This window comes from Stegostoma tigrinum, chromosome 38, assembly GCF_030684315.1.
Source record: "Stegostoma tigrinum isolate sSteTig4 chromosome 38, sSteTig4.hap1, whole genome shotgun sequence".
NCBI lineage: Eukaryota > Metazoa > Chordata > Chondrichthyes > Orectolobiformes > Stegostomatidae > Stegostoma > Stegostoma tigrinum.
This window is the reverse complement of record NC_081391.1, coordinates 9,068,321-9,088,794: the sequence shown is the minus strand read 5'-3', so window position 1 is coordinate 9,088,794 and position 20,474 is coordinate 9,068,321. Positions and strand designations below refer to the sequence as shown.

General features: G+C 39.6%; 1 protein-coding gene across 1 annotated transcript in view; it reads right to left on the bottom strand.

The window, feature by feature from the left end:
* Nucleotides 1-20,474, bottom strand: part of LOC125447149 (activating transcription factor 7-interacting protein 1-like) — a 174,949-nt gene that overhangs the window by 25,481 nt on the left and 128,994 nt on the right. Inside the window, exons 9-11 of the mRNA XM_048521327.2 lie at nucleotides 16,720-16,805; nucleotides 13,893-14,570; nucleotides 7,739-7,833 (exon numbers count right to left, since the gene is read on the bottom strand). Of these exons, the coding sequence (XP_048377284.1) occupies nucleotides 7,739-7,833; nucleotides 13,893-14,570; nucleotides 16,720-16,805 (859 nt within the window). The remainder of the gene's footprint in view (nucleotides 1-7,738; nucleotides 7,834-13,892; nucleotides 14,571-16,719; nucleotides 16,806-20,474) is intronic.

Genomic DNA, 20,474 nt, shown 5'->3' with positions numbered 1-20,474 from the left:
ACATTACATTAGTTTTACTGGTTGTAGGTATGGGATCCTTTACATTTGTCAGGAGTGGTCTGTGTAGTCTTGTGGTCATCTCTGATACATCTTTAATGTATGATAGGGTGACTTATAGATTTAAGACAGATGTCAGAGGCAGGTTCTTTACTCGGAGTGGTAAGGGCGTGGAACATCCTGTCTGCCCATGTAGTTAACTCAGCCATATTGGGGCATTTAAACAGTCCCTGGATAAGCAGATGGAGGATGATGATGGGTTAGTGTAGGGGGGTGGGCTTAGATTAGTTCACAGGTTGGCGCAACATTGAGGGCCGAACGGCCTGTTCTGCGCTGTATTGTTCTATGTTCTAGGGTGTGTCTGACTGTGTTGTGTCTTCATATACGAAACGTTAAGTGTTTTCTCCTTCACAGATGCTGCCAGACCTGTTGAGCTTTTCCAGAAACTTTGTTTGTGTTCCTGATTTACAGCATCCACAGTTCTTTTGGTTTTTATTTTCAACAAGGAAATATGCAGGGAATTACAAAGTCATACAGTTAGGAAGGAAAAATTAGAAAATGACTATTATTGAAATACACACTCCAAAAAAAATGCAGCACAGAAGGATTTGGGTGCTCCTCTGCATGCAGATACAGTAAGCAAAATTGCTTATGGCGGGGGGGGCGGAGAAGAGGTGGTGGTGGTTCAGTTTAAAAACAAGCGAAGTCTTGATACAATTGTACAGTAGTTGGTGAGGTTACACCTAGACTACTGTATACTTTTAGTGTCTGTATCTAACAAAATATATATGTATATACTGGCATTGGAGACTATGTGAAAGAGATTCACCAGGCTGATTTCAGGGATGATGAGGCCGACTTATCAAGAATGGCTAGTTAGGTTAGGTCTTTATTCAGTGTTTAAGGAATCAGGGACGATCTTTTTGATCCAAAAATCTTGACACAGAAGTTGTTGAGAGGATGCTTCCATTGGTGAAAGAATCTCAAACTAGGAAGCATCGTTCTAGAAGAAAAGGACATTAATTTAAAACTGAGGTGTGAAGGAACTTCTTTTAGCAAGTAGCGAATGTATGGAATTCTCTAGGTCACTGGAAGTATTTAAGAGGAGATATATAGATTTTTGATATATCAGGGAGTTGACAGGTATATTGAGCTGGCAGGGAAGAGGAGTTGAGACCTGAGGCACATCAGCCGTGATTATGTTGAAAGGTAGCGCAGACTTGAGACTCTGAATGGGCTACGCCTGGTTCTATTTGTTATTACTGATTCATCTAAAAGCCAGTGGACCAGCGCTTAAAGCTCTAAATCTTCAAACTCACCCATTTCAAATATTAGTCTAATGAACTATATCAGTGGCTCAGTGGTTAGCACTGCTGCCTCATAGCGCCAGGGACCTGGGTTCAATTCCAACCTCGGGTAACTGTGTGCAGAGTTTGCACATTCTCCCCGTGTCTGTGTGGGTTTTCTCTGGGTGCTCCGGTTTCCTCCCACAGTCCAAAGATGTGCAGGCTAGCTAGATTGGCCATGCTAAAACGCCCGCAGTGTTCAGGGGTGTGTGGTTCATAAGGGGATGGGTCTAGGTGGGATGCTGTAAAGGGGCGGTGTGGACTTGTTGGGCTGAAGGGCCAGTTTCCACACTGTAGGGAATCTAATATAAACCTTTCAAACCTAGACCAATTATATACATAGTACTGCATATGTGGTCTCACCAATGCCCTTTATAAATGAAGCATAACCTCCCTATATTTATGTTTATGTTTAATTTTCATCACAAATAACACAGTCTATTAGCTTTCCTAAATACTTGCTGCATTGCTAACTTTTCACAATTCACGCACTAGAGCATTCAGATTCCTCTGCATACTCACTTTTGATAATTTGTTTCCTTTTCATTCTCCTGCCAAAATGAGCAATTTCAGTTTTTCTAACATTATACTCCATTTGCCATATATTTGCCCACTATAATCTCTTTATAGCCCTATTATGTCCTCTTCACAACTTGCATTTCTACTTAACTCTGTAGCATCAATAGAGTTAGCAATTAGACCCTCTGCCCTTTCAAAGTAATTTTTCAAAATTGTAAGTTGAGGCTCCAGCACAGATTCCTATGGCACACCACTTGCTTTATCTTGCCAACTAGGAAATGATCTAGTTGTGCCAATTCAGTTTTCTGTTAGCTAGCCAATGTGCTCCTCCCTCCACAACATGACCTTTTATTTTCTGCAAAAGGTTTTACAGTACCTTGTTAATTCCAAATCCAATACATCTATTATTTCCTCTTAAAGCATCAAATATCTTCTACTGACTTGACAAGCTGACCTGTGTTGATAATTAGGTGCCAAATGCCAGAAATTAATTACTGAAAGTGCGGAAGAGTTTTTGAATGATTACGGAAATAAATTCCACTAGGGTGAAACAAAAGGCAAGGGAGATGCCACCAGTTTTCATTTTAAAAAATGCTAACGCTCATTGTTTCACCACAAAAGATGCAGGGACAGTGATCAATTGTTGCCAGCTTAAGAATATATTAAAACACATTTAAAGAGGAATTAAAACGAACACTATAGGCAGCAACAGTGAAACCTGCAAGCGTGCAATTATTGCTCACACTGCAAAACAACAGTGCCACACTTACATTGGTTAACCAGTGCACTGGATCAGATGACACCTAAACAGGTTTTATTTGTGGCCTTTAGTTTATGTTGTCTATTATGTAATTTATGAGTTGGTTTTGTTGGCAAACCATCGAAATCTAACTGCAGCTTGCACTGGCAGAGGCTGTGTACTGTAACCAGTGGTGCATTCTAGATTAGCCCCGACCCAGAACTAAATCCAAACAAAACAGATACTCTACTCATGATTTAAAAAAGAAAGTGTAAGTTAGTTTAGATATTTATAAGGCTATGATTTATTTGCTGCATTAAAAAGATGTACGTTGTCACAGTCTCAAAAGATTAACTTTGAAGACTTATACATTGTAAAACCTAAATATTTCAATTCAGCTAAATTGGCAATTTTGAATGATTAATTGTTCATTTGAGCATGATTTTGATTGCAGATATGGAAATTCTTAATTCTGGCCTCTCAAACCTCACCTTTAGTCCATGAGTCTGTAGCACTGGAATTACATCCAATACCGAATACACAACGAAACCCACTTAATTTGAAGTGCAGAACGTACCCCAATTGGGAGGGGTCTCAAAGTTGGGCAGTTTTTTGAAACCTTTCATGTCGCATTTCCCCCACAGCATTGCAAATTTTCTACTTCCAAATATTTACCCGATTCCCTTTAGAAAGTTACTTTTGAATCTGCTGCCACTACCCTTTTTAAAAGGGCAGTGCTTTCCAGATCATAATCTTTTGCTAATTAGCTCATATCTTTGGTCAGGCTCATTTCCCAAATGGAAAAAAATCTAAATTTATTCATTCCATCCAGACCCAGTTTGGAGCACCTCTTAAAATCTCTGACTCACTGTGTTCTGTTTGTGTCTATTCTGGATTTGTTGGGAGCACAATTGCTTTTCTGAATCAAAAAGGTTCCAGGTTCAGCTCCACTCCAAGATTTGAGCATAAAAAAAAAAATTAAAGGCTGACATGCCATTGTAATACAGAACTAAGGGCACACTGCACTGTTGGAGATGCTGTCCTTTACAGGAGGGTTCATCTTCCTGCTCTGGTAAAATGTCAAAGACCCAAAGCACTAACTCAGAGAAGAACGAGTGTTATTTCTGGGATTGTGACCAGCAGTCATCCTCAATTAAGATCAACAAAATAGGATTTGCTGACTCCAAATTAACTTTCCTTTTAAACATTACAACAGTTATTGCACTTCAGCTGTAAAGTGTTTTGTGATGTCTGGCAGTCATGTAAAGTGCTATACAAATGCAGGGCTTTTTTAAAATTAAAAAAAAATGAATTCCCACCATCCTAGGTACAATTCTGGCAAGTCTCTTTCTCACCCTCTAAGGAGACCCAGAATTACATAATACGAGATCTAGTTGAGATTGAACTAGTGATTTAGATTTTGCATAATTTGCTTTCTTTTCACTCAGCACCAATAAAGTCAAGAATCTCCTTTTATTTACAAAAGCAGCCATGTCAACGTATGCCACCATTTTTAAAGATTCACAAACAATAGCTTCTCTGCCTCTGAATCCCTATAAAATTACACCATCTAATGTGCTGAAGTTAAACTATATTAATTTTTGACTTTTGGCAATAACAGTGCAAAATATTTTTGCAATAAAAGGTCATTCTTTGAAAATACTCCCACTGACGAGACAAACAACTGAGGGGAAAAATAAATATATTTGGAAAGATGTATTTGCTATATTGAACATTTACTGACAGAATCATGATTCTATCTCTAAAGTGACACCCAATTTGTTTCAAGTGCATATTTGCTCCCAATTCATGGAAGTCCCTGAAACATCTCCTACGCAAGCCTTACAGTGGAAAAAGACGATCAAATAGCAATCTAATTCAGATGCCTCCCTCTCTAACAGGGAATGCAATTAACTAAAGGCCTTGTTGAGATGCCAAGACAAGACAGCACCGACCACGTTTGAAACCATTTTTTTTTGTGCATCACAGACCTCTGCATGCAACCAGTATTGTGAAACAAGCACCATCCAGGGCCTGATTTTAATCAGTGCAATTTCGGGTCACAGATATTGCTGCCTGATTTTGGTTTTTTTTTTTCAGAAGTTCTGTAATAAAATTACAGGTTTTACTGCAGCTGCATCCATTCTGAATTGATGATCTTAAACATGCCGCAAAAAAAGGTTCAGCATTTCAATTGCTCTAGAAGGACAGCAAAGCTTACGTGCTACATTTCCAGATCTTGGTTTAACAGTCATCAAAACATATCTTTGAGCCGAGGGAACTATTATGGCACTGATCACAAAAATGAAACTTCCAATTTTTTTAAAAAATAGCCAAATGCTATTGATAAAAGAACTATACTTTTTTAGTGACCCAAAAGTCTTGTTAAATATAATACTGAAGTCTTAATGCTATCATACCTCACAGGTTTTCATTTTAGAATTAGATTTCCTTTCAATATATAACTAATTTTTACTTTTTATGTAGTGTATCGAGTCATTCACTGCACAAATAGTTCATTTTAGCCGTTCCTGCTTTATGACATAGTTCTGCAAGATGAGCCCAGCGGTTTTTCCGGAAACAGTGTTGTGATTTAAAGTCACTGTAGAAGATGAAGTAGCTGGTTGTGATTCATGTGATACAGAGCTTGGAGTTGTGTAAATATAGTTGAATCCTGCATTGTCTAACATGTCTGACCAGGCCCGGTACTGAAATTCTGCAGCTCCCCAGTAGTTTCTGATACTCGATTCTGAACGGTGGCCAGTAAGTGCCATGATCTCCCGTGCTCCAAGGCCAGCATCACACAGGAGACGAACAGTTGTAGTTCTGAGAGAATGGTTGGTGTACCTCTGGGACAGCCTGGCAGCAATGCTGATTCTAGGCATCATGCTTCCAAGATAATTTACTCCCATTGGCTCCCTTTTATACCAGACAGATTGTTCTCTTAACTGTTCTGGTGTTAATTTTAGAGGGTGAAGGTAGAAAGCAGGAGGATCTGGTGGCAACTTGGATATATAAAGTTCAAGGGAAGTGACTGGGCAGTTTACATCTCCTGGCATATCGTACATCCGGCCCAATTTCAAAGGCTCTTCTCGACTTCTACTTTTCCCTGTATACTTCAGCATTGCATAACGTCGTCCATTGGGATCACGCTTAATAACAAAAGCATCTGGAGGGAGGTCCCGAAGGATTTCCCGTCCACGCTTTGCAAAGTGTAACTGCAGGTCAAACCAGACTTTGTTCACAAGTGCAAGGGGTGTGTGAAGTCCCAGGACACCAGATGTTCTGATCTTTCGAAGGTCAGCTGCGTTGATAGGGGGATGGTGGTTTGTTTCGTCCTTTCCTTGCTTTCTGAGTATCTTAAGTACACCCAGAAACACATTATTGGCACTACTGAACTCCTTATCCTGCATGAGGCAGATCTGCCGGCTGTGAGGAGGCATCTTAAGGTGCCTATTTAAACCTGCCCGGATGGACTTGTAACTAGAAATGCTATAGGTGTTACCATCATGATTCCTCACAGTGCCATAAAATTCTCTCAAAATACTATTAAGTTCTTCCACTGGCATTGCTTCAAAATTTTCATCTCTGCCCTTTTCAATAAGCCATTGTTTAAGGATATTCACTGCCCAATCTGTCTGCTTGCGGGTGTTCTTTTCATTGCGTTCCTCCTCAAGTCCAATAAGATCCTCCTCAGTCACAGTAATATGCCGCCTGGCTCCATCTAAAAGTTCGTTGTTGGCAATTTGTTCCGCTGTCATTTGGTCCTCAAAACTTAGCAATGTGTTGCCATCGAAAATGCCATAGGTGTAGAGTGGGGAGTGAGACACAGTTTTTTCGGACAGCTGTGAATTGCGGAGTAATATGTAATGTTTTGATATAATTCTTTACATTTTAAAAAATAAACAAAATAACCCAGCAGGTGGCGTTCGCTATTAATATTTTTGCTGAGGTGTGCCAACATTCAATAATGCACACCCTATTAACCAATCACTTTCACACATTACAAACCATGGCATTACACATTATAACAATGGGCTGTAGAAAGACACAAGTTTGCTTTCAGCTTTAAAAAAGCAATTCTAATTTTTTTTAAGCTGCTAAACCTTTCAACTATGGAGATATCTGATGAGAGAAAAACCAAAACAGGGAAGACACATTGATTTCATGTATGTATTCTCTAGAGGAACTGGAAAAACTTTAGTGCTGTAATGAAGAGAATCTGTATTAGAAACTGGAAAAGGCTTACAAGTTCTGGAAACGAACCTTGACTGACTGAACAACTTCCATTTCTGCGCAGTGAAGCGCTGAACGATGAGTTACCCCGATGCGGAATTTAGGGCTGTTGGAAGAGTGAAGCATTGTTGCATCCCATCAAAAAGTTCCACTCAGGTGAAGGTTTCTGAAAACCTTTGATGGTATCTCTTTTTGAAGACTGAATCCAGCCACATTATGCTGTGCTAATGAGTGAGCAGTGTTTTATTTAGAAAATCTTTCCAGTTTATTTAGAGAATGCACAAAAAGAAATATAATTTCTTTCCCCTGTCTCCACCCTCAAGTGTGCATTTCTTGCCTCAAGATCCCTCATTGCTTTACACCATTCTCTGGTCAGGGCAAAAGATGTGGACACATAACATAATAGACACACGTTTTTCCTCCCAGCACATTTCTTTGGGCATTTGAGGAAGGTCTTGTCACTTTCGTTGCCTCAAATTCTATATGGAGGCATTCCTCATTTTAATGCTAGAAACTAGCCCCTAAAATATATACTTTAAGTAAAATTAAAAATTTGGCTTTTAATTCTTTCTGCCAAGCTTCTTTGTAGTTTCATTAAAAAGGCAGATTTGCTCATGAAAACATTAAATTTTCCACTGAATTTGAATTTTAACTTCCTGAAAAATAACCATATTCTGTAGAGGTTGAATAGTCAAGTGTAACAAGATAATCTATGACTGACTATTAAGAAAAGGAACAACGTGATGATCAGGTAAATTATTCTCACGTACAAACAACACCCACGTTCTACCCAAAGGGATAGTTTACTATTTCACCATCTGTATATCGCCAGCAGAGACAAGAAAGACTGCAGTGGGCTATAACTGGTGAAATGATGTATATTGCTATGTGTTGTACCCACCTGGCTGCTGTTAGGCGGTGCTTTCTTAGCAGCTGGTGACTCTGCTGGAGCTGCGATGGGATGTCTCTGGGTGGTGGCCTGGTTGAGGCTGCTCTCTGTTAACGGAATACAAGCAATTCATTTAACATTCTAGTCTGACAAAGAAAGCTCAGCTTCAAAGCTTGCTCTCAGCAGATATTTGATCCCAACGTCCACAGTAGCAATTACATGGAATTAATCTCTAGTACACTCTGCTCTAATTTTCAGTCTGTCCATCAGCTACAACTGCTACTTAAAAGTTTAGAATAACCCCTGCAATCTTGAATACTCAGGTTACATCCAAAACAGAAGATATGGGTGTGCATCACAAGTTAGTAACACTTACAGAGACTGACATCTTATAAATCATTAAACCATTAGGAATACAATAAAAGCAGAGTTGCTGCTGACTTCACATTCTCAAGTTCTCGTGTTCAATGAAAGCGCATCGAAATTTCTAAAAACTTTATAGCTGTAGAGTTTCTACTGTGATTTATACTTGTAGACATGTGTACATTGCAAGTTATTAAATATGGAATTCATTCAAGAAATGAAGGAAAAAATGATTAAGCCATAAACTAGTTAAACACCGGTTGCATTCTCAATTATGCAATTCCACATGTATTTGTTTGAGAGAACAATAGGCAGGGTAACATTCGAACACAAGAGCAGAAACAGTCCACTTCGGCCCTTAAGCTTGCCCTGCCATTCAATAAGAAAATGGGTGATCTGCCAGCACTTCACAACCAAAGGAGGAGTTGAGGGCTATCAAGAGTTATTTCAGTCTGAGAATTGTAAAACGGGAAATGGGTTTTAACATCAAGATCAATTTCAGCTTTCAACTTACCATACTTCTTATACACTGACAACTAAGATATTAAATTTGGCTCTAAATCCATTTACAAATTTGCTGATAACATCACTGTAGTGGGTCAGATCTCAAACAATGATGAGACAGAGTACAGTAAGGAGGTAAACAACTTAGTGACATGGTGCAAACACAATCTCTCCCTTAATGTCATCAAAATGAAGGGAGTTGGTTTTCAACTTCAGGAAATGGAGTGGAACAATACCCCATTTATGTCAGTAGTGCTGAGATGGAGGTGGTCAAGAGCTTCAAGTTCCTCGGAGTAAGTATCACCAACAATCTATCTTGGTCATTCCACACTGACACTACCATCAAGAAAGCATAGCAATGCCTCTATTTCCTCAGGAGGACTAAAAGAAATCAGGCAGGTCTTCGATGACAAGTTTCGCAGATAACCCATAGAAATTATCCCATGCAGATGCATCACAATTTGAAAGCAGGTACCAAAAGATTCAATAATAGCTTCTTCCCTGCTGTTATCAGACTTATGAACAGACCTCTCAGAGCTGATCTTTCTCTGCACTTTTGTAGCTGTAACACTATATTCGACATTCTGTTCTATTACCCTGGGAGATACTTACGTAAAGGTATGATTTGTCTCGTTTGCACACGAAATGATACAGCAAAAAGTACCTCCATACACGTGACAATAATAAACTGATTCCAGCCTCGGGCGACTGTGTGGAGTTTGCACATTCTCCCAGTGTCTGCATGGGTTTCCTCCGCGTGCTCCGGTTTCCTCCCACAGTCCAAAGGTGTGCAGGCTAGGTGGATCGGCCATGCTAAATTGTTCATAGTGTTCAGGAGTGTGTGGGTTATAGGGAGATGAGTCTGGGTGGGATGCTTCAAGGGATGGTGTGGACTTGTTGGGCCGAAGGGCCTGTTTCCACGCTGTAGGGAATCTAACCTAAATCTAGATCAAATATCTGAACAGTTGTCCATCAAAGCCAGTATTTATGCATGAATTACAATTATTATTCATTTCTATCTAGAATAAAAACAGGAAGTGGCTCAACTGTTAGCTTACAAAAGCAGAGACAGCATTAGATCCAAACAGAGAAAATATAATTAACAGAAAAAGCAGCAAGCCTGAGAAATGGGAACGGTTTAGGATTCAGCAAGAGGAAAAATGATTGAGCAAGAGGGAAAAATAGGATATAACAGTAAATTTGCCCAGAATATAAAACAAAACTGATATAAAAGCTTCTATTAACGTGCACAGAACAGACCACCAGCTCATCTGCTCCTCTATATCCATCAAATGCCACCAGAAGCAACTGAAGATGAAGAAAGTTAGAAAAAAAAAGTCCAATGTTGAGTAGCTTCAAGATTCAAGCAGACTAGCCATTTCCAACATATTCACAAAAATCTCCAGAAGAACTCATTTTAATGGGGCAGAGGACATCTGGAAATTGGTGAAGGCAGCTATCATCTCACTCCATTAAGAAACCATCAGCTACAAAACCAGAAAACAAAGACTGACTTGAAAAGAATGACCACAAGTTTGGGCTCTATCCTCACAACTGATGATACTGATAACTGCCCTGAAAGGGTAAGGAACAAAGGGATCAGTGAGAGGGTGGAATTGAAGAAAATCAGTATGAGTAAAAATTTTTAAAAAAGGTTCTAGAGAAATTAAACAGGATTAAAAGGCTGACAGGTCACCACAGCCTGATAATCTAAATCTCAGAGCACTGAAGAAAATAAATTCCTAAAATAGTAGATGCAATGGGAGTCACATTGCTAAATTCTACAGATTCTGGAGCAGATCCTACAAATTAGAGGATGGCTCGTGTAATCTTAGTATTTAAATACAGGAGGAAGAGAAGAAACAAATCAGTCTAACTCAGTAGGGGAGGCGGAAACACTAGAATCTATTTTAAAAAAGACCACACCTGGAGTATTCTGCATGGTTCGGATCTCCCTTCCGTAAGAGAATAAATATATTTGCCATAAAGAGTGTGAAGTACAGGCTCACCAGACTGATATGGTGTTAGCAGAACTATTCCACAAGGAGAGATAGGCTTGACTCGGCCTGCACTCACTCAGTTTAGAAAGACGAGAGGGGACATCATTGAAACTCAACAGGGTAAGACACTAAATGCAGCCAGTGGAGGTTACTTCCCTGGGTTTTTTTTTTGGGGGGGGGGGAACAACTCTAGAACCTCTGGTCACAATCCAAACATTGGGTAGACAACCTAGGACTGAGATGAAGGGGATAAAAATCTTCACAGGCTGACCACCCTGTGGAATTCACCACTACAGATGGCTCAGAGGCTAGTTCATTGATTGTAATCAAAGAAGCAGATATTTTAAGAGCTAATAAAAAGGCATCAAGCTGTATGCACAGAAAGTAGGAATAAGGAGTCAAGATAGAGGATCAAGCGTTAAAATACGGAATGGCCTGCTCTTGTGTTTTTATGCTTACTGTCCATTCCTAATTATCCTCAAGGTGATGATGATGATTGATACCCTTGAAACACCCTAGTTCATGTAGTCTGTGTACACAAAATATTAAGTTGGAGTTAAATAATTTTGACCTGAACAGCCAGCACTATAGTGCCACTTATTTTCTGATTCACTCATGGGACATGAGTGTTGCTGGCTGGCCAGCATTAATTGCCCATCCCTAGTTGCCTTTGAGAAGGTGGTGGTGAGCTGCATTCTTGAACTGCTGCAATCCAAGTGCTGGAGAGAGAACCACAGATGTCCTTAGGGCGGGAATTACAGGGTTTTGACCCAGTGACACTGAAGGAATGGAAATATATTTCCCATCAAGATGGATAGTGCTTGGGAGGAGAACTTCACGTGGTGCTGTTCGCGGTATCTGTTGCCTTTGACCCTCTCAGCGGAAGTGGTTGTGGTTTTGTAAGGTGAGGTCTAAGGAGCCTTGATGAATTTCTATATTGCATCTCGTAGATAGTACACAATGCTACTAAGCATCTGCGGTAAAGGAGTGGATGCTTGTGGATGTGATGCCAGTCAAGCAGGCTGCTGTGTCCTGGATGGTGCTGTTGAGCTTCGAGTATTGTTGGAACTACACCTATCCAAGTAAAAGGGGAGTATTCCAACACTCTCCTGACTCACTTGAGCCTTGTAAATTGTGGATACACAACGGGGAGTCAGATGAGTTGCTTTCCACAATATTCCTAGCATCTGACCTGCTCGTTGCCAGCGTATTATACGGCACGACCAGGCGAGTTTCTGGTCCACGGTAATCCCAAAAGATGTTGATAGTGCAAGATTCAGTGATAGTCACACCATTGACTGTCAAGGGGCAGATTGTGTCTTATTGGAAATGGTCATCACCTGGTATGTGTGATACAAATGCTATTTATCATTTGTTAGTCAAGCCTGGATATTGTAGAGATCTTCTTGTATTTAAACATGGACTGCTTCAGTACAGGAATCACAAATGGTGCTAAAACTCTAATCAATGAATATTCCTACTACTCATGAATGGGAGGGCAGGCCACCGATTAAACAGCTTATTATTCAGTCTTGGACACCACTTCGAGAAACTCCTGCAGAGATGTCCTGGAGCTGAGATGACCAACAACCACAACCAATGTGCCAAGTATGACTCCAATTGGCAGTGTTTTTGTCTTCAAGATACCCACTGATTTCACTTTTGCAAGGGCTCCTTGATGCCACACTTGGTCAAACGTGGCCCTGATGTCAAGGACTGTCACTCTCAACTCAGCAATGGAATTCAGCTCTTTTATCCATGTTTAAACCACGGCTGTCATGAGGTTGGGTGCTGAGAGAACCTGGTGGAACCCAAACCAGGCATGGTGGAGCAGGTATTCTTGATAACATGTCGGCAACAACTTCCATCACTTTACTGATGACCGAGAGTAGACTGAGGAAGCGGTAACGATTGTGTTGGAAGTGTCCTGCTTGTGTATAGGACATACCTTGGCAATTTTCATTATTGTTGGGGAGATGCCCTGTGGTTGTAACTATACTGGAATAGCTTGGCTAGGACAGCAGGAAGTTCTGGAACATAAGTTTTCAGTACTATTGCTGGAATGTTGTCAGGGTCCACAACCAATGCAATATCCAATACCTCCAACATTTTTTCTTGATATCATGTGGAGCGAATAGAATTGACTGAAGACTTGCATCTGTAATTCTGGGGGCCAGTGCAGAAAGTCAAGAGGGATCAAGAGGATTAAAACTTGCGTTGCTAGAACATTAGCGGAGATCCTGGATTAACAGTCTAGCAATAATACCTCTAGGCCATTGCCTCCTATAAGTTACCACTATCTGTTCTAAAAACAGAATAATCCACTTTCTCCAGTTTCCTCACATTGGAGTCTCTGAAGTAGGTGAATAAGATTTTTGTTTGAGATGCAGTGCATTTCAGAAATATGGGTAATGGACGGGGCCATCTGGTAATTGAATTGTTCACACAGCTGTCACATCTTCCTGCTCATCTCTCATTCATTAATACTTCAATTCCTGAATATCCTGATCAACTAGACTTCAGTTCCCACTGTAGTAAATACTTCACTTTTAAAATTAGCACATGCTGAAGAAGTTGTGGGTAAAAAGCTGACAAATACGTACTTAAATACCTCCTCCTGAACTTTGCCCCAAACATGGTACAAGGGACCATAAAAGCAGTTAGTGTAACATTTGTTTTACATAAAGATATCGCAAATGAGCTCCCACTTTCTGGAACAGAAACCTACCAGAAAACAACTGTATGGGTCTTAGCTAAAGCACAACACAGTTTTCTAAAATATATAAGACTTAACTGCTTGATCCATGTAAGGATTTCTGTTACACTGTCATTGAAGATACTTTAAAGCAAAAGGGCTTATTTTCCATCTGAGATTAAATAGTTATAGCCATATTTCCTTGCCAAACCTGTGTTATCAATACTCTAAAATGCAGAATAAATGTGCTACTATGGACAGTAGCATTAAGATTTCAAAAGTATTTATATTTCGCTTCTTTTTAAAATGGCAATCTGATTCATTGTAGCCGATTAATACCCTAAATTCAGACATGGCTGCACTTTGGTGCAGATGTATTGCGCTTTTATTCTAAAGTGAAACTGTGGCCCTCAATTCACCTTGACCTTTCGTAAATCAAATTCAATGCCCCACAGCCAGCATGTATAGATTTTGATGAAGAAAGGTAGTCAGCAATAACATTAACATGTTTAATCTCTGGATTATGTGCAAAATTAATCACAAACCTAGCTGAAAAAAACAATTCAGTTTGAATGCACACGGTTGCACATAATAGTTCACTCACCTGATCTGGATGTTCCTGCACTGGTGCTGTCTGAAGTGACGGTTAATGACTGACTTGATGATCCAGAGACTTGACCCTGGCTGTAAGTCTGTGAAGGCCTTGGCTGTATTGATGGCCTAGTATGAGGGGGGCTAAAATGTCCTGGAGTACCCAAAGATGGTTGCGCTGTCCGGGAAATCTGAGTCGAAAGAGCAGACTGAGTACTAGTTACAGTAGTCGTCTGAGTGGAAGCAGCATTACTTATCTGCACTGAGCCCATACTTCCAGGGGACTTCCTTTGGACTCCAGGGCTTGACAAGGAAGGACCAGCACCAGTTGCTTTTGCTACATTTGCCAATGCCTGCGATGAGAGTGGTTTGGAGAGATTGTTAAGCATGGGTTGGGACTGAACAGGCAAGAACTCAATTCCAGGTTGCTGGTTCGTCATCAAACTACTTGCTGAAGCCTGAAGAATTTGAGGTTGGGAAGACATTGCCACCGGAACTGTAAGCAATACTGGCACTGATTGTAGAGATACTGGCATAGGCTGGTTACTGCCAGAGGTTGGCAGTGACTGATTGTTTCCCACTACTGCTGCTGTTGCTGGCAGCACAGGAGTGACCACAGCACCAGATGTCCCTGCATTCTGAGGTTTAGTCTGTCCGCCAACTACCTGAGGTGGTGTGAAGTTTGTAATACCTGCAACAGCAAAACATCCTCCAATCAGAATTTTCAGACAATCTTATTTTTTTTTGCACCCCACAATCTACCCCAAGCTTAAAATTTGTAACCCTATCATGCTTTCATAATGGATGGCAGTCAAAAAGGTCAGGCAAGCCTCACACAGCTGTGACTGCCTTCAATATGATGAATGTTAAAGAGTTTAATAGAACGGGGTCAGTTTAGCTCTGTAGCTCAACCTGCTATATAAAAGAGCATATAGGATACAAATCTATTGATGCAGCAATGCAGTGAGGCTCTACTAGGCATCAGGAGATTTTTCTACCAGATGCGAAAAAAGATGAGGTAAGCTACGTCACTATTCCACATCAGTTAGAAATGAAATCATTGGAACTGGCAAACTAAAGTTTTAAATGTTGATAGATCTAACAGATATAGATAATTGCCTGATAATATATTAGATTACGTTTTGGTAAACATTCAGGCATCAGCATCCTAATCTCCCATTTGGATGACTGCCTAAAGAAAAAAAAAATGAAATGAATAGGCCGTTAATGGGAATTTAATTGCACTTATACAGTCCTCAAACAAAAACTGGCAGTTTGGGGATTTACAGTAACAGTCTTGAGACTTTCGGTTATTCACTCCTTTTCTCAGAGTGGCATATCTACAAGTATTCAAGCCCCTTGCTCAAATGGAAGAGATTAAAATTACTAAAAGACTAATTAATAAAGCCTAAAGTTCCAGTTGGTAGACTAATTAATAAAGGTGGGTCACAGGGGATTCGGGGTGTGCTTGCCAATTGGATCTAAAATTGGTTTAACGGTAGGAGACAGAGGGTGGTGGTGGAGGGTTGTTTTTTGGACTGGAGTAGCGTTCCAAGGGATTGGTGCTGGGTCCACTTTTGTTTATCATTATTTATAAATGATTTGGACGAGAATAGGTATGGTTAGCAAATTTGCATATTACACCAAAATTGGCAGTACTGTGGGAAATGAAAGAAGTTATCTAAGTTTACAAAGAGATTGTGATCAACTGGGTCAATGGGCTGAGGAGCAGCAAACAGTTTAATTTGAATAAATGCAAAGTGCTGCAGTTTGGTAAAAGAAACAAGAACAGGACTTGTACAATTAATGGTAGGACCCTGGATAGTGTTGTAGAATAGAGAACCAACGGTTCAGGTATGTAATTCTTTGAAATTTGCACATGTAGACAGGGTAGTTAAGGCAGTATTTAAGATGCTTGTCTTCACTGCTTAGAGTTCCGCATGTGGGAGCTGGAACATTATGTTGAGGGTGTACAGGACTTTAGCGAGGCCTCTTCTGGATGTCTGTGTGCAGTTCTGGTCACCTTGCATCCAGGAGAATATTAAATTGGAGGGGGTTAAGAAATGGTTTACTAGGATGTTGCCGGGATTAATGGGCTTGATTATAAAAATAGGCTAGATAAGCTAGGATTTTTTTCAATGGAGTGGAGGTGGTTGAGGTGACCTTAGGGGTTTATAAAATCATGAAGGACGTACATATGGTGAGTTGCAAAGTTCTTTTCCCTAGGGGGAGGGAGTTTAAAGCTGGGGGCATATTTTTCAAGTGAGAGGAGAAAGTTTTTTTAAAAAAAGGTTGTCTCACTTGTCCTTAACAAAAAAATGAAAAAACACTGGTCTGTGTGTGGAACAAGCTGCCACAGGAAGTGGTAGATGCAGGCAGAGTTACAACATTTAAAGGACATTTGCATAAGTACATGAAAAGTGAAGTTTGAGGGATGTAGGCCAAATGCAGGCAAGTTGGACTAGTTTAGTTTGGGATCACGGGTTGACATGGACGAGTTAGAGCAAAAGGGTCTGTTTCAATGTTGTAAGACTCTGAAATCATGTTGAGCAAGTTGGAAGCAAACAGCTATAGGAATCAAGTGGCTGGTATAAAGTTAAAGTGATGATGCAAAATGTGAAGCTCCTCTAGAAAGAGTATTTATTAAAAATATTCCCTCCAATTATGCAATATGGAATTTAATTTCCCATGAGCTGGATATTTCAAAAAGCCACATGTATTGTGCTCAATTAGCAGTTTGAGATGTGGCAGTATTTTCATTAAGTGAAGAGCTGGACTTGATAGTGTTAAAAATGCTGCTGAAACTCATTAATTGAATCAGATAGATTTTTAATACCTACCTGTACTACTTGAGTTTGCAGACTGTTGTCCTGATACACTATCTGCCATATTTCTTCGCAAGTCCAGCATCTGCCTTACTGTTCCACTGAAACAGAAATTGGATACAGAAATCTCACACAAGAATCTACCAATAATCAGGCAACTAAGATTTCCTAAAGATGTTATATCCTCGTTTTTTTGTTGATTGCTGATTTTCTCAAAGTTTTTCACATAAGAAACAAAGCTTTGATGATTGCTTGGAGCAGAACAAAAAAACAGGCATTTTCCTAAATAACCAGAAATTGAAACTATTACAGAGCAGAGATGATTTATAGTTAAGTGGGGGCTGGAAGGGAGAACTGAGATTCCCAAAAGATTAATTCTGTTGTCGAATTAGTCAGCAAGAAGGAGCCACAAATTGAAAAATCAGTGCTAGAAGCATAAAACGGGAGACTGAATGGAAGGTTCAGCCAATTAGCAACTAAAGTTCAGTGCATACTGAAGGCAAATAAATTATTTAAAAGGCTTCTTTAAACAATGTGAGTGAAACACAGAAAAATGGTAGTAGACAGCGCTAAAGGTCTGTGATAATGCTGGCACCAGGGTATGAAACGAGTTTAGAATATATCTTTATTAATTGGGAACTTGGCTAGAAAGTGGAAGCAAATGGTTTTTGGTTCTCAGTGCTGGGGAGCTAATTCCCGACTGCCAAAAGTCTTCAAGCAGGCATTCGATCAGCATTTCTAAGAAACCATGGGTCTTCAATGACTAGATAGGCTACCTAGTGAAAAATCAGGAAATTAGCTTTTCCATGTGCCACAGCGAGACTTGGAGTGTGACATCTGGGGTTTGTGCAGGAAGTTGTCTCAAGGGAAACTTGTGATCTCTTCAGTTATAATAAAAAAAGTGAAGATAACTGTACTTCACTGGGGCTGATATCTGCCAAGGATATTTCCTGTGTGGGGAGTGGAATCTTACATTTTGCTGTTAAAAGATAAGACTTAAGTATCCGATATACAATTTATTTTTCCATTTTCTGTATAACAAACTCTCGTTCTTTTGTTTCAAAGACATTGAATAATTTTCCACAAGGCTGCCAGTGACTGCCCACCCTAGTAACAAACAGGGCAACAGGAGCAGGCCATCCAGCACTTCAAGCCTGCTCCATCTTTCAACGATTATGGTTGATCATCCAACTCTGGAGCTTTTTCTACTTTTACCCCCACATCTTTTGAGGCATTTAGTCTTAAAAATTATACCTATCACCTTCTTGAAATCAATGTTTTGGCCTCAAACACTTTGCGGCTGAGAAATTTACAGGTTCACTGCTCTTGCAGGTTCCCAGTTTTCTCCCAAATTTAATGTAGCCAAATTGCAAAAAGAAAAAAAAAAATTGTCTATCAAGTCAGGATCTCTCAATTATCACTATCAACTGGGATCATAATCAGGGCAACTGGTAAAATAATCTCTTTCTGTACCTAAATTTCCTTATTCTTACAAAGTAAACTTGAGATTCATATAAAATGAATTTATAATATTAATAAGGCTTAACGTCAGTCCATTTGATCAATGTCTTTAACAGAATGCAAGACTTGATGGAGAACAGTCTCCCATTTCAAAAGGGAAATTTGAGAACATTTCCTTATCTGTTTGATGCATTCTCAAATACCATGGAAGAGCATTAGCTGCAAGATGGTAGTAAAAATATATAGTTTCTTTTCAAAATGGAAGGTATCCATTATTACAGCTTCCCAGTGTAGAGAAAGTAGAATGATGTTCATGCCATTGGATTAGCAATCCAGAGACCCAGGTTAATGTTCTGGGGATGAGTTCAGTGGCAGCTGGTGTAATTTAAAATTCCATCAATAAAATCTGGAATTAAAAGGCTCAGTTATGACAACCATGAAACCATCACTGGCGAACCAGATGGATTTGCACAATTAACCAAGTTCTTAATGAAATAAATCTATTCTTATCTGATCTAATCTACATGTTACTCCAGACACAGTAATGTCGATGACTCTTAAGATGCCCTCTGAAATTAAGTTCAAGGCATTTTATAAGGACAATGGCTAAATCCACATTCCATAACAATCAAAAAACCTTCGCTGTATGAACTGAAAATAAAATTTCTCTGAAATGCTGAGTAAATATATGATGCAAATGTGAAACAGGAGCAGAAGTAGGCCATGTGGCACTCAAGGCTGCTCCATGATTCAATAAAACCATGGTTAATTGGTCTGTGGTTCAAGTTCCACATCCTCATTCTTCCACATACAATAACACTTGATTTCCCTACTTAGCAAACATCTAAACATCTGTCTTACAGATACTCAATGACCTGACTGCTCTGAACTTCTCAGGCAGACAGTTCCAAAGTTGCACAACCCTTAGGAAAATAAAAGTTACTCAACTCTCTTCTAAAAATGTGACCCTCAAATATTAAAAACAATGATCCTTCGTTCTGGACTGACCCACTCTATCAAGGCCATTCAGGATAGTCTGCACTTCAATCAAAATCACCCCTCACTCTTCTGAACTTCACCCTATCTTGCTAAGAAAAATCCACTCGTTCTAGGTAACAATCCAATAAACCTCCTTTGACCTGCCTCCAATGTATTTACATCCATCCAGATATAAACAGATCAAAACAGCGCAGTCTTCAAAATAGTCTCACCAATGCAACGTATAGCTGATGGGCAATATTCTTATTTTTAAACGTTCAATTCCTCTCCTAAAGAGGTGCATCCATTAGCAAGTGCTTTAACTGAATATTAACTTCATGGCTCATGCAGAACTCCTGATTTCCTCTGCACCTCCAAATTATGATGTCTTTCTCTATTTAAGTAATACTGTTTTAATCTTCCCGTCAAAGTAAACATCTTCACATTTCCTCACATTACACACTGTGCCATACGTTTTGCTCAGTCAATCTATACCTGCCTACAACATCCTTATGCCTTTTTCACAACTTACTTTCCTACTTATCTAGGTGCTGTCTGTGAATTTAGCCATCACGCCTTCATTGCCCTCATCTAAGTTATTGAACAAACTAAAAGCAGAACTCCAGCAGACACACTTGTGGGATTCCACTCATTAAATCCTAGAATGTGAAAAATCCATTTAGGATTCCTTTTACTGCCAGCCAAATCACCCATCTATGCCAATATGGTTACCCTTCACACCATATGCTTCTATTTGCAATAATCTTTGTGGCACCTTATTAGAACATGGCACATAGAACATAGAACAGTACAGCACAGAACAGGCCCTTCAGCCCACGATGTTGTGCGGACCATTGATCCTCATGTATGTATTAGATGCCTTTTGGAAATTCCAAGTACAATTCATCTACGGGCTCTTCATCCATAGCATATTACTCCTTCAGAGAATGTCAATAATTTGGTTAAACATGGTCTTTTGAGACCATAACATCTCAAAGTTTTACTGAATTTTTCTAAAATGAGCACATATAAATTTCACTAATAACCACAACACCCCCAAGCCATCCCCAAGAGGCTGAAGTTCAACATTTAATATTGTTGTTTCAATTTGTTTAAATGTTAGTCGAGAAGTTAAAATTCCATTCTGGAATTGTGGATTCTCAATCAAAATTTCAAATAAAGATCTTACTGCAGATTTAAAGTATCATATAAGGCAAACTTTTAAACATTTATCTGGCATGTGCACTTTGCTGGCTAGATCAAGCATTTACTGCCCTTGAAATGAAGAGGTTGGCTGCCTTCTTGAACTGCTGCAGTCCATGTGGTGTAGG